Source organism: Phoenix dactylifera, chromosome 11 (genome assembly GCF_009389715.1).
Source record: "Phoenix dactylifera cultivar Barhee BC4 chromosome 11, palm_55x_up_171113_PBpolish2nd_filt_p, whole genome shotgun sequence".
In the NCBI taxonomy this organism is placed as follows: domain Eukaryota; kingdom Viridiplantae; phylum Streptophyta; class Magnoliopsida; order Arecales; family Arecaceae; genus Phoenix; species Phoenix dactylifera.
Genome location: NC_052402.1, coordinates 968,824 through 983,070, shown reverse-complemented (window position 1 = coordinate 983,070; position 14,247 = coordinate 968,824). Strand labels below are relative to the sequence as shown.

At 39.9% G+C, this 14,247-nt stretch overlaps 2 protein-coding genes across 3 annotated transcripts; both read right to left on the bottom strand.

Annotated features, from left to right (window-relative positions):
* Positions 1-2,338: 2,338 nt before the first annotated feature.
* LOC103709009 (reticulon-like protein B2) lies at positions 2,339-4,732 on the bottom strand. Of its 2 annotated transcripts, XM_039131176.1 has the most exons (5): positions 4,316-4,719; positions 3,369-3,549; positions 3,115-3,256; positions 2,958-3,027; positions 2,339-2,860 (listed from the first exon to the last, which is right to left on the bottom strand). In XM_039131176.1, exons 1-5 carry the CDS (start codon positions 4,509-4,511, stop codon positions 2,694-2,696), a joined length of 756 nt encoding a protein of 251 aa, XP_038987104.1. In that variant the 5' UTR covers positions 4,512-4,719; the 3' UTR covers positions 2,339-2,693. The 2 variants fall into 2 exon arrangements, with proteins under 2 accessions (XP_038987104.1, XP_017698794.2); XM_017843305.3 differs by having other exon boundaries at positions 2,958-3,256; positions 4,316-4,732.
* Positions 4,733-12,623: 7,891 nt separating this feature from the next.
* LOC103709008 (allene oxide cyclase, chloroplastic-like) lies at positions 12,624-13,924 on the bottom strand. Its single transcript, XM_008794155.4, has 3 exons — positions 13,658-13,924; positions 13,441-13,562; positions 12,624-13,361 (listed from the first exon to the last, which is right to left on the bottom strand). The coding sequence occupies exons 1-3, from the start codon at positions 13,869-13,871 to the stop codon at positions 12,960-12,962; spliced, it is 738 nt and encodes a 245-aa protein (XP_008792377.1). The 5' UTR covers positions 13,872-13,924; the 3' UTR covers positions 12,624-12,959.
* Positions 13,925-14,247: the final 323 nt, after the last annotated feature.

The window sequence follows — 14,247 nt, the reverse complement described above, 5'->3', positions numbered from 1 at the left end:
AACATCAGAAAACACAAGAATGCATGCAAACAAGCTGTTAGAGTAGTGCAAGCTAATGATCGGCAGGTTATAACATATTAACATACCATCGAGAACTGATACCCAAATCGAAAGAAAATAAAAGAAAAAAATCCAAACACAAGCATGGCTCTAGAGGTGGTCACTCCAGTACAAAAACAAAGTATGTTTCAAGGGATCTAAAACATCAAACTAAATAATGATTTTTAATCTTCTTATCATCATTAAAGAGAACAAAAAATCAGTCTAATGTCTGATCCGCAAAGAATCCTTCTGACGGTTTGATGGATGTTTGCAAAAGCCAAAACAAGTATCGCAACGTTGAGTTGCCATGAGCATATGGCTGCCAATTATTCATCTCACCGGACTTCTGTTGAGAGCCTGAGAACAATCCATGAAGTACTACCAAACCAGCAGGCAGAAACACGCACTGGCATGAAATTACATTACAAAAGAGAGTTTCATTTGCGAATATAGAGATTTTACAACAAAAAGGCCGTGAAAATAAAACAGACATATATGACCAAGGAGCGCCAAATTACGGCATAACCTGTCAATTAGGTATAAAACGTTTCCTCATGAATTATAACCAGAACATGTAATAATCTCTAAGAACTGTTCCAGAAGTCGACTGCAAAATGAAAAGCAATCTGTTTTTTTTTTTTAACTCACTAAAAAATGAAAACATTTCCGTTTCCTTGACAACAAAAATCCGGTAGGTATGAAAGAAGTGATGATATCACTACACAGTTACTATAAAAATGTCGCAACATGCAAGCGGATTTTTCCGCTCATGTTCCTAGAGTCTAAGAACAGCATAACTGCAACAGCTCTCTAACCAAAACATTTAGTAGTAGGTAAAAAAATTACCTAAGCTAGCCAATCATCCAAAGGCACATAAAAGGATCTCAAGCCAACAAAATGAAACTCCAGCCATGTCCACGGTCAGCAAGAAAATTACATTGCATGACAACCCTAAAGCAGCATATGACAACGGATCATCCAAGAAAGTAGGACACCATAACTTTACAGCCCTCCCTCCACTCAAAAGCACTCTTCTTATCAGGAGCTCTTAAATTATGGCAAAAATATTTCGGGAACAATGAATTCCAATTGTGCTAAGATTTTACAAAAAGTATCCTCATGATAATTCCTGGATTGCCTCACAAGAAGTGCTGGATAAAATATATGCCATCAGCAACCAAAAAACTTAAGCAACGCAACACAACCAAAGGTTTATCCAAACAGCATGTTGTAAAGGATTTCTTTCTTATCTTGCAGGAGAAGCTCAAATATTTCGACATTATTATGAGTGACAATCCCCCCCATCGCAAATTTTGCTCAACCCCAGTTAACTATTAATCCTTTACCCAGCATTTCTAGCCATACAAAAGAAACCTTAGATGATGTGGCTAATCTTGTCAAAAATAAATTGGTAAAAACCTTGCTCAGTACTTCTTAATTCATTCACCCTACCCGTTGGTTTCTGCATGTCCAACAAGTAAGGTCTCACATGTTGCCCTATTGAATCAAGAATCTAGTTCCCCAATATTCCTACAGAAGCATTCCACTGTCTCTGTGCATAATGGCAGATAGAAGTAAAACAAAACAATCATCCCCTTTTTAAAACCTGAACATCTTCTAAAAAGCTTCCTGTTGATGTTCACATTCAACTCATCTAGTAATACTACATTCAACTCATCTAGCAAAAGACCCGGTATTACCTACTCATCTTTAACATAATTCTGACAACTATTGAAAGAGTTCTTCAATAACACCCGCCATTGTCATTTTCAAGATTCCAAATTTCTCAAAAAATTATTTTCCGATAAAATAGTTCTGACAGATCAGACACACCAGAATGAGATCTTCAAGAAGATTAAATGCATATATATAGACTTTAATTGGAAAGAAGCAATGTGAGATATTCCTAGATTAGCTTAACCACTCAATTTACCGTGGCTTAAAAGTAATCATGTTGAACTTCAAATTGTATACCAATTCAGTGCTCTCAACTACCTCTTTCAAAACAAAAGAGAATTTTTAAAAACCCTTCAAGGTTGCAAATAAAAAACTAAAAACAATATAAAAAGAACATCAGTAGAAGAAAATTAGTGTGTATATCCTAGTACATGATAAATAAATAGAACATAATTTTATCTAAAATAAATTTCCCTGAGACCAGAGACCATAAAAGCACAACAAACCAATTTACACTTATCTTCAAAATGCTATCTGGATCCCCAATGACTGCAAGATTAGGTAACAAGTATAGAAGACACGTTGCAGCAAACCCTTAAATAAATAGATAACTGAAACATGAGAAGAAGCACGAACCCTGGACTCATATTGTAAAACATGTTTACACTCATTCAAGCTCTGGGACTGAGACCACTTCTTGCATCACTATAAATCCTACTTGGAGACATCTAAGGGCACTACAGGACCGAGATGAAACACAAAGGGAACATCAACTAATCATAGCATATAAATGGTGCAGTCAAATCACCAGCAGAAATGGCATACGGTAGGATGCTCACATTAGGTAAAATCGTGCAAACATATTTATGATCCATATCATAAATACTCAGCATCAAAGAGAAAGTTCAGAGAAAAATGAGTAAACAGTCACGTGAACACTGGAAAATCCATAGATAGACACTAACAGTCAGAACCTACTGGTGCTTCTTTTTCAAAGGCCCCCTTGGAATCTTGCTCAAACACTTGGCATTAAACGTTGCATAATTCTTCTTGACTTTTGTCATCGCCTTCTCTGCAAATGAGTCAACTTTGTCCTCATACTTCTCGTAGAGAACGGGTAGCGTGTGCAGCGTAACAAATGCTGCTTCCGCGAAAAACACCAGACAAGAATGTTAGACCAAAACAAATAAATAAGAGAATAGAAAGTTAAATGACAGACCAAAACATCATGTTGTTACCTATGTAAAACAAAGTCAAGAAATTACAGCAACTCCCAACGATGGAAAGGACCCACAAACCTGCAATCACCTGGAAAACCAATATACCAAACAGTATAACACCCATTGAAATACTCCAAGATCCGCTAACATTTGAAAGAAAGACCGAGCAACATACCATGAGGAACTTCTTCAGATCGCGTCCTGATGCAATGTCCCTTAGAACAGCAAAACCCCTGTTGATCTCATATCTCAGCGAAAGCGCAAAACTCACAGCCACATCTTCAGGGATGCTCACCTCAGGAATGCGAGGTGGAGACCTGCAATCAATAGCACAAAAAATTCGGTATCCCGACTAAAAAATTAATCTCCAGGCTAAAAGATTAATCTTTGGGCCACCATATGCAATGGAAAAATAGCTTAAGAGCTTACTTGTTGATGAAGGTGGTCGCATTGGACCAGAGGAACAAGATCGCCAGCGATAGAATGAGGCAGTGGCAGACAAGAGCGAGCAAGTGGTATTCCATCAAGTCGAACAAGACCCAGATGGCCGTGGCCCCACCAAGCACACCGGCAGAGATCTTCTTGTTCCTCCATAGGAAAATATCAGCAGCTGCATAGATGGTGGAGCAAAAACTCGTTGAGAACAAATATTTTCATAAGCCAAACTATACCCGATCAGCGGCTCAACCACCATATGTACGATCAAAATATAATAAGAACAATAAGACTCCATGCCTCAATTAGCGACCTGGGGAAAAAATGCTGTAAAAAAAAAACCCTAAGATTTGCTACAATTAAATATATGATTTATGTAAGTACTGTGATCGTCCCTTCGACCGACAAGGATTTCATCGATCGAATTCACTCAAGTTGGCAGTGAATATATTTTTATCTGCAAATCATTAGACATGCATTCATAAATCAACAAGGCAGCTACACAACGTCCAGATTAGGGTTTCTTAAAGGAATATTCTCGCATCATCTACCATCAATGGAAATCAATGACCAGTATCTTAAAATCAAATTAGGGTTTCGTTCAGAACGTTATAAAGTAGTCGAAAGCTAAACGTACTTTGCTTTTTTGAGTAAAACGACGCAAACCCTAACAAACCAAGCCTCCCTCGAACTCAAAAAAAAAAAAAAAAAGGACGTAAAAGCTTTTGGATTAATTCAACTAAAACTAATCAAATGAAAAGATATCAATAGCTAATGAGCCCCCAGATCTCAGCCCGAATCATCTCAAATAGATCAAAACTCACACGATTCGCTTCAAACCGATCTTTTTAAAAATAAAAAAATAGCAAAAAAATTATCTAAAAGCAACTAGCATCGGATTAAAAAAAATTAGAAACGGAGAAAAGTCGGATATTTCGTACGCTTTCCGCCGCCCAAGACAGTGTGGACGGGCTTCTCCCTGCCGAAGAGGCGGCATATCTTGGACTTGACAGACGAGGAGGACGGCTTCGATTTCTCGTTGTCCGAGTCCGAGGACGATGAGTCATCGTGGTGGAACTCCTCCACTTTCTTCTCCACCACCGACTCCCCGACCGATTCCTCCTTGTTCTCCGCCATCGCCTCCGATATCCCGACACAGCCACAAACTTCGTCGCACCTCTCTCTCTCTCTCTCTCTAGTCTCTCGGCAGTCGGCAGCTAAGCTAACCTTCCCCTCGCCGTGGGCAAACGTGGGGTATATTAAAGGATCGCACCTGGTATGGCCGACCCCGAACGTCGGTTCGTGCGGCTAAAAATCCAGGCCTCGCGGCTCCGAGCGAGGCTTGGGTGACGGACCCGGGGTCCGAAGGCCGAGATAACCCGACACGCGGACGGTCGTCGAATTTGACGGCGGGTCCTGAAGGGGCTTTCGCAGCCGGACGTCACGTCCGGTTACTTTTTGGACGGCGTTGTCCGCACGATATACGGTCGACGGCGAATGCTGACGCTGACCGCCCTATGATGCGGCAGGTCATGGACGCACCTCATCCGCAATCCAGTCTCAAACTATAGGTCATGACCGCCCCATAGTTCCTTGCACATTTCTACAAGGTTTTCTCTTCGACGGAAGAGCTACATAACCTTAGATGCTAAGAAAAAGAGCATCCGATGCAAGTTAATGTATGTATATAATATTTTTCATAGTCTGACATTATCAGATGAGAACTGAAAACCGCGGATGCGTTGTCCACTATGTTGCTTCCTCGTCAAGTATATATCTTCTAGAGAAAAAAATAATAAATTACTCAAATAATTTAAAAGAATATATATATTTTTACACTCTATGATGATGTTTTAGAATAAATGAAATCAACAAGATGATCTCAAATCGCCGATAATTTTTATTTTATTTAAAGTATCTAATACTTGATGATCTGAAATCACTACATTTGATCAAAGATCTCCAAAAATCTACGAATAATTCGTTTGGTATTCCATAAGAATCTAAAATTATTAATCATATAATACCAAAACTATCCCATGTTAGTATATTTATGAAAATTAGCTTAAGAAAACATCCTGTAGTAAAATCTCTCAGTCATGGTTGGTATGGAAGCCAATACACTTGAACAATTCTGGTATTCCTCTTTTTTTATAATGAAAAAAGGGTGCAGTGCTGGTATTTCTTATCAAGGGAAAGATGCATAACCTTATGATGCACCTTTTGACAGCTTCGGGTGCCTAAGAAAAAGTTAGGCAGGATTACCTGGAGTTGAGAGGTGAAGTTCGTAAAGGCCAAAAAGTTGGTCTGCTAAAGATCTAAAATACAAGAACAGGGAAAGCAGGGACAAAAAGTAACAAATGAGCATTAAAGAGAAGATAATAATTCGGCAGCTAGATTATGATCTAGTAACCTGTACTTTAGGTAGAATTTCATGAGACTCCTATCAAAAGTCTTGCTACGCTTGAAGAATTTCAGAAGAAAAATTGGTGCTTCAAATTCCCACTAAATTGTCCCAAAAGAACTATAGTTGAGCTTAAACACCTTTTTCTTTCAACATGACCTTGGAAAACTAAAATTTCCATATCTAGCGAACATCAATCATATTACAAGAAGCACAAAAATTTGGTCTCATATTTTGAAATGGTTTTAGTATTCCATAATGCCCCTATTCATAATAAAGATATAGTAGATATTCAAATATTATGCCCTAGGAGTATAAAAATATCGATTTCTGCATCAAAATGCTAATGTTATTTCGCTAGGAAATTAAATGGTACAGACAAAGAGTAGTTATTTTGACCACAAAAACCCAAAACTAGAAAAATAGTTCAATATACATCAATATGTCCTCAGCACAAATTCCTTAAGATCGGAGAGGTTAGGCCAAGGGTTATGGCAATTAGCAACTAGGTCTGTCATTTGTGATAAGGTCAAGCCCAGGGTAATGCGCACAACTTCAAGCTTATTTGATCGAGTCCCAACAAATAACTTGGCATAGCTAATTCCTTAATGCAGGTCCTATCCTCTTGTCAAATTTTTAAGTAAGACAGGGTTTAGGCTCATTATTGGTCAACTAGGGGACGCAACCCATTTATAAAATCAAACACCTCAGGCTTCACTTCTGGTCCTGAAACAAAAGACAAGCCAATAGACAAAACCAGGAAAGTCTTTGGTCGGCCAGAATTCCTTTGAAAGATTTATGACAACCACGTGCCTGACAGTTGACCACTGTTACTATGTGACTCTTGCATGATAAATGACCAGAAACATGCTGAACAACGAACCTCTGTTTTCCATGATTCAATATGCACCAAAAGCATGCAAACCGAGTGTAACTTGATGCAAGGTGAACAATTGAACTCTTGACCCTCTGATCTGATAAATAGATTTTGCTACAATTCCATGTTAGGTTTAGGAAAGCAAACAGCCTAAACTTCAATTTTGAGTGGCCTCAAAAAGAGTTTACACTATGACCATGCTAAAAAAGATTGGTCCAATTCAAAGACCTGATTCTCCATCAACAAAAGCATGGTATAAGAGTACATTTGAAAAGAGGTGCCCCAGTGATATGATTCCCAGGAATGGGACTTATTCAGCAAAAAAAAAATGCAGAAAAGAAAGCGGTCTGTAACTTTAAAGTCATAAATATACCAGAAAAATTATGAAGATCCAAGTAGTAGATGGCAGAGGCAATAGGATTAATTGCACTAATGGCTGTAACCTGCCAGTGTGGAGTGCTAGCTGCCTGATCCTATCCATGTATAGTGCCCTCAGTTGCTGAATAAAAACATAAACTATATGATTCGTTATGTGTTGAGGCAGGGATATGATTCGAGCTGATCTGGGCATAGGATATGCTCAAGGAATAGTTGATTGGAATGGTTTTTGAGTTGTTCTAGAATGATCTATAACATATATCCAGATAAGTGGATGTTGTTATTCAGGAGCAAGGAGGTTAAAGATTGTCTAGTATAAAATTGGAATTTAACCCTTCTCCCTGATAAATAAATTTACCTTCTCAACAGTTTCGATCTTTTTTAGTTTGTCTCTTTGTATCTTGATTGAGAGACCTATATACATAAAACCATTCTGTCAGTTGCTGCAAGTGACTAAAAAGACCCTACATAAGTCATGTGCTGCCTCCTAAAAGATGCACAACTGACAACAACCACCCAAATGTTTTTATCTGAAACATCAGTGGAAAAACAGGAAAGGTACAATTCGACCTGTGGAGAATAATTTAACTAGCAGATTCCTGTTGGTACTAACATGGAGGTTTGATTTCCATCTATCGGAGAAAAACTCAGGGCTTTGAGAGCCGAATTTACTCCAGAGTTAACAGTGATGGAAACCAATATATCTCGAAGAAATTTTCTAGAATTTATAATCTTAACGTGAGGTATCTTGATCGAAGTTTATCAGTTCAGCAAAAGAAATGGAAATCAAGATCCTTAAAAATATAAAGAAAGGGAAATCAAAGAACAAACAGAGATCGATTCTGACCTTGTGCTCTGGATCACTAACTTCCGAGCTTCTTCACCCCTGTGACCGTAAACAAACCACTATGAAAATAATGACGCCGTCTCCTCTGATCGACGGGAAATCGCCCGACTGCCGATGCTCGAGATCCACCCCCTGGCTTGGAAGTTTGTGCGGAGAGAAGATATCGAAAGTGAAAAAGGGCAAATACCCATCGGTTTGAAGATTGTTCGCAGAGGATATATCCAATGAAAAACTCAGGGCTTTTGCCTGCATATGATCAGAAGAAAATCACTGGTGCTCCAAAAACTGCCACTTGAGTGACAGAAACTACATTAACGGCTAGATAAGAATAGCAAAGCAAAATAAATCTCATCAATGAAAGATTGAGGCAAGCATGCATGAGAGCCTGCTGCCTGCCTAAACCAAAATATCTAGGTTGAGCTTAGGAATTTTGCCAGATTGTCTATTCATTTTTGACACAGAAAACCACAAAATACAAACCCTCTAAGCACGTTGAACCAACATATATACATCTAACATTCTATATGATTTCAAATTTAATGGCTAACACTGAAACTTTGCAAGCAAGACCAGATATTTTTCCAGCAGTTTGGTTGAATTAGAGATGTTAAGCAATAGGTGGTAAAGGTAAAATTTTATGAGGCACTAAGAAAACTTCCTAGCATATGAATTGACACATGATAGAGTTTCGAAAATTGCCTCAAGATGAAAAAGTCCAGGGTGTCCCAACAGCAGAAATACAGAAATCCAGAAAATCAAGAAAAAGCAGGCTGATCGTTGCAAAGACATTAGCATATCACTTCCTACCAAATATCCAAAAGACAAAACAAATGGTTGTTAACTCCTCGACCAAGAGAGTAATTTTGGACAAAAAGGAGGTGAACAATAGTATGCCGAAAAGTAAATTACGAATGATCTATTTGTAAAAGAAACATAACTAAAACAAAATGCCATCATCTTTCATCCACACCCTTATTATCCAAGCACAATTATATTCATAGAAGTGTTTCAATAGTTTATTGCAGCATTTCTTATGAAATGGTCAACAATCATACGGCAAATTAATGCCCCGCCGATTGGCATGTTGCACTGTCAAATAAATATTTGTGAATATACAGTATGCATAGCTCAACAACTTGAAAATCCTCTGCAACTTAGCATTATAGATGACTTTCATAATACCATCATCACAACTCATCTCCAAGCAGTCAAATGCATACTTCGGTTTCTTAAAAGTAACTTCGAGTCTCTGCAGTTTCCGATGCTTATCCTCTAATGATAACTGTGAGGACCTTTGCAGGCATGTGTTTAGTCCTACATTGGCTATGTACTGGGTAGATCTTGGGTACTTATGTAGCGCTAAGGAACCTAAATAACACCTTTCGACTAGTCTTTTTGGTAGAGGTTCTGAATTGTTGCTAATGATATCAAAACAGACTCGGCCCATGGCCCATATGGACTAGGAAACACTGCAGCATGAGCATGTTGAGGCTAACTATAAATCGATCATGGTGCTTGTGATTATATTTGAATGAATATGAACCCTTAGCCTAGCGAGAATACTCGAGCTTCAAAGCGGGGGAGTATGTAAGAACCATGCGGGCGTGTGTTTCGTCCCACATCGGCTATGCAATGGATAAATTTTGGGTACTTATACAGAGCCAAAGAACTCAAATAACACCTTCCAGCTAGTCTTTTTGGGTGAGGTCCTGGGTTGTTGTAATAACCCTAGTGCTACATATATGGCTAGGTTTCGTGCTCGCACTAAGCATATTGAAGTTGATTATCATATACTCCGAGATTTGGTCGCAAATGAACAGCTTAAGGTTACATTTGTTCACTCTACTTCACAATTGGCTCGCCAAAGGTCTGCCAAGAGATCCATTTCTATCGAGCCAAACTGTTGGTTTGCACCACCAACAGTCTGCAGGGAAGTAATAGAATGAACATGGATGGAGCCAGGGAGCTGAGGGAGGCCATGCCTCTCTATTGGTCTATTTTCTGCTTCTGTTTCCGTTTGTATTTATCTGTCCTGATCACCGAAGCCACCGCCCAGATACAATTAGAATTTGAGAGGAGAATTTACTCCAGAGTTAACAATGATGGAAACCAATATATCTCTAGATTTTATAATCTTAACGTGAGGAATCTTGATTGGAGTTTATCAGTTCAGCAAAAGAAATGGAAATCAAGATCCTCAAAAAAAAAAAAAGGGAAATCAAAGAACAAACAGAGATCGAATCTGACCTTGTGCTCTGGATCACCAACTTCCGAGCTTCTTCACCCCTGTGACCGGAAACAAACCACTGTGAAAACAATGACGCCGTCTCCTCCGATCGACGGGAAATCGCCCGACTGCCGATGCTCGAGATCCACCCCCCGGCTTGGAAGTTTGTGCGGAGAGAAGATATCAAGAGTGAGGAAGGGCAAATACCCATCGGTTTGGAGATCGTTCTTGGAGGATATATCCAATAGAAGGCGAATATGCTGGCGGAGATGCTCCCAAAGATTCGCTGCGCCTGACGCAAGCCCGCGCTCCGCAACCTCGCTCTAGTCTCTTCGACGCCCGCGCCGTTGTCTCTCGTGGGAGACGGATTAAAAGGGCTATTTAGGTTGAGATGGATTAATTTTTAGTATCAGTATATAAAACTTTTGCTTTTGATAACCATTTTATATTTTACTCTGATCTTATACAAATTTACACATAATTATATATAAAATAGATGCAAGTAATTATGTGCAAAACATTGGACCGCGTGTGCAAGTATAGAGCATCAAGGGCTCAACATAAAATGATGGTTAAATAAAGACCGAATGCTAATTAATTCATAAAGTAGAAAACTATATGTGCTTGCCCTATTAAATTTTTCAATACCAGTTGGCACATGGATGATAAGTGATGGTTAAAGTAGACTCATCTATACTATAAAAGCCAGTATGCCTAATTATACTTTTGTATGCTTCACATTTCATGAAATGAAAAAAATAAAGCAGCTAAAGATCCGGTTGGTACTAGAGTCAACATCTATTTTTTTAAAATAAATTTTAGTTTTTAATATTTACTTTTACTAGTCATATCTATTTCAGAAGTGCATGTTCTTTTAGTATTATCCGTGAGCAGTAAGTTAATGCATATTATTTGAGAAAAAAACTAGTTTACGCCTAGTTCACATTTTATTATGACCCAAACCATTTCTAGACTAGATCAATAACAGCCATGCTTTTCCCGTCATTCGAATTGAGCTCGAGGCAAAAAGGTGGTAGGCATGAGCATGCGCAATGAACTCCATGGCCCCAAACCAGAGTGCGCCTGCATGGAGTTATAATTTTGATGAGTTATTATTTCTATGCCAACGGAGCAAAGGCATGTCTACTTGTCATCACCCTACTTTGACCTTTTTTTTGTGCTAAAGCGGATGGATCATACCTAATGAGTACGGATGCACCCAATAAAATCAAAAAACAAAGTACTTCTGAGTGTCAGGGATAACTCTCCATCTCCAGCCTACATGATACTATCGAAGACCTTACTTTGACCTTCAATGGACTTAGAAGACATCAGCCGTTTGCTCTCTAATGTGAAAGAAAGGTCTGTTGGTATTTACCCCCTCTCCCTTTTGATACAACGGCTGCTCACCCTACTTTAATGTAGGTGCAACCAACCAAATCAAGAGCAAGAACCTAGCACAGCGGTGTAGGAGGGATCTCTCTGGAATGCTAAGCTGCATAGGTAGCAATCCAATCTACGGCGCGGTTTGCCTCCCAGTTTGAAATTGCCTAGTTTGCCGCTTTATAAAGAAATTGCAATTTACTCACGTGCGAGGTGTGTTTATTACTTCCTTTGCTACATGGTTCTGCATGGTAGGTCCGTCGTATGACACCGAGAGTTCTTAGATTTTGTAATTTGGGATGTTAATTTTATCTTTGCTTGCACCATGTACCGCACTGAAAAATATATGATCAAGCTTGCAGGATGCATAAGATAGAGGATCTAAACTTGTGCGCTTGCTTGGTGCTTTCTGACACTGAATTTAAAATGCTAAAGCCCATAATGCACTCCTATTAGTAAACATTGTGCACCTCTCCTTACTATGAGATTATCTTGTTAAAATAGTAAATTTTAAACTAATTATTAAATTATTATTGTAAAAATTTTTATGGCTTCCATTTGTTTAACGTCGTCTTGCTGCCTTTGGCCATTGTTTTATAGCCTGAAGCATGACCATTATTACAACAACAATTGTTAGCTACAAAGACAACCGAAAAAACACACTTAAATCGAGCCGAGCTGTCAACTAAAACCATTAAAGATTCTCCACTTCCTATACTTTCTATATTCAATTTTTCAGTGCACCCGTGCTGGATCTCAACTACCAACTGGGCGTTTCCTAGTCCTCTATTTGTACACATTACGCGTGCTCTGCAACTAGCAAACCAGTTCTTGGCTCCCATTACCTACCCTTTCCATTGCTTGTGCTTCACGCACCATAGATTCCTGTACTGAGAGCTGCAATAAAGAGTTGCTAATTAATATATGTATATATTTTGTGTCTGTGCGAATTCCTTTTTTGATCCAAGTTAAGCTTGTGGTAAGTGGGCACGAAAGACTCGAATACCGCTGAGCAAGCCACACAAGGTAATTATAAATTGCACTAGCAAAATAATACGTACTTCGCAGTGAAACATGAAAAATATGGAAAGCGGCAAAGATCATTCATTTTGATCACTTCTTAGATTACCAAATTCATGTGGAACTTGATGATTAATTGAACGATATCCAGAGCTCTAAGTGGCATCATCTCTCCCCCCTGTACCGCATTAATCAGTAATCACTCAAAACAGATGATCCGTAGCGGTATTCATGAAATATAACAGACTAAAACTAGAACTAGAATAGACATACACCAACAGAAAGGTGGAATCAAAAAAAGTTTCCTAAGAAAGGCTCTAAAACAATCCAAGTTACACTAATTCGCCAGCCTGATAGATAAGAATACATCAGATAAACACAACCACCAATCCTACCCCAGGTTTGTAACAAGACTACTAAGATGTTTGATTTGCCATCCAGCCAGCAAACTAATTGGTGTAATTCTTGACGGCCGCGTGGGGCTCCGCGGCCTTGGCGGCGGGGGTGGGCTCGACGGCCGGGGACGGCGGCACCGGCTTCCCCAAAAGCTCCTCGGGAATATCCGGTATCCCCTCGAGATAAAAAGTATAGAATACCTTAAACGGGAATACGATCTGATGGAGCTTAACCTTCCCGTAAACCCCAGTGAAAACCCCCGACCCGCCCGTGATGCTCAAGTACGTGTCCTCGTAGGTCAGATACGCCCCCTGGACCGATATGTGGCCGTAGTCTCCGAAATAGAAGCTATATATCGCCTCGTATCGGTCCCCGTTACGTTCCGGGACGTGCTGGATCAGGATGCAGATCCCTGCCGTTATCCCCAGCCTCTTCTCCAAAGTGCCGTGGTAAACCTGGAACCAAAGGGAGGAATTTTTAGTTAGTATTAATTAGGTGGTTCATGTGATAGGGATAAAAGGTGGATAAACTCGCCTTGTTGCTGAAGGGTACGAGATCGCCGAGGGAATTGTGTTCCTTCTGGCTCAGGCGGAGGTAGGCCGGGCTGCTGCGGTCCCTCTCGTTGATTTCGTACACGTACATCTCCTGAACCTTAGCTGAGGATTATTAGAAAAAGAAGTTAGTACTAGTGGCCAAGCAAAAAAGAGAATTGAATTACACATTATGGAATAGGGTGGGAATAGAGGAGCACTTGGTCGCGAATAGGAAGACGTGTCCTTCTTGTTAGAGAAGAGGGAGGCGGTGATGCTGTGACGGCGGGGGATAGCGGCTACTTTGGGGGGTTTGTTAGGGTTTGGAATAGAGAAGTGGAAAGGTTTTAGAGATCGGGCTTGCGGGAGAGGAGAGAGGGTTTTGCCTGAGCTTGGGATGCTGAGGGAGATAGAAGGAACTCCGAGGGAGGCCATGGAGGATGGGAGGGCGCTGATTCCAGGGTGGAAGACGAAAGAGCGAGAGAGGTCTTTTATAAAAGCTGAGGTGAGGTCAGAGCAACGCGTGGCGCACGTAGAAAAGATCTGGAATAAGCGGTGTGGAATTGTGGAATCTAGCGTCGGAGTGCGGAGGGACCGGGCTAAAAAAAATGATCCACCGATGGATTGTGTGATAGTTCCTTCGGGGTGGATGGATGGATGAAGGCAAGTTCAGAGTGCTTTGTGATGTGTACAGAGTCATGTGTTTTTTCCATCAGGCCACTTATGCTTACAAAGAAGCTAACAGTGTGGCTGACTGAATGGCATCCTTCGTAACTCATCACTTCGAAGGTTTCACTTGAGATAACCGATC

Coding starts and splice junctions, on each gene's coding strand:
- LOC103709009 (XM_017843305.3), bottom strand. CDS start 4,511: ATGGCGGAGAACAAGGAGGAATCGGTCGGGGAGTCGGTGGTGGAGAAG. Junction 3,550..4,315: donor TGTCTTGGGCGGCGGAAAGC/GTACGAAATATC, acceptor CCATCTATGCAG/CTGCTGATATTTTCCTATGG. Junction 3,257..3,368: donor GCGACCACCTTCATCAACAA/GTAAGCTCTTAA, acceptor TATTGATTGCAG/GTCTCCACCTCGCATTCCTG.
- LOC103709008 (XM_008794155.4), bottom strand. CDS start 13,871: ATGGCCTCCCTCGGAGTTCCTTCTATCTCCCTCAGCATCCCAAGCTCA. Junction 13,563..13,657: donor GTCTTCCTATTCGCGACCAA/GTGCTCCTCTAT, acceptor AATAATCCTCAG/CTAAGGTTCAGGAGATGTAC. Junction 13,362..13,440: donor TCGTACCCTTCAGCAACAAG/GCGAGTTTATCC, acceptor CTTTGGTTCCAG/GTTTACCACGGCACTTTGGA.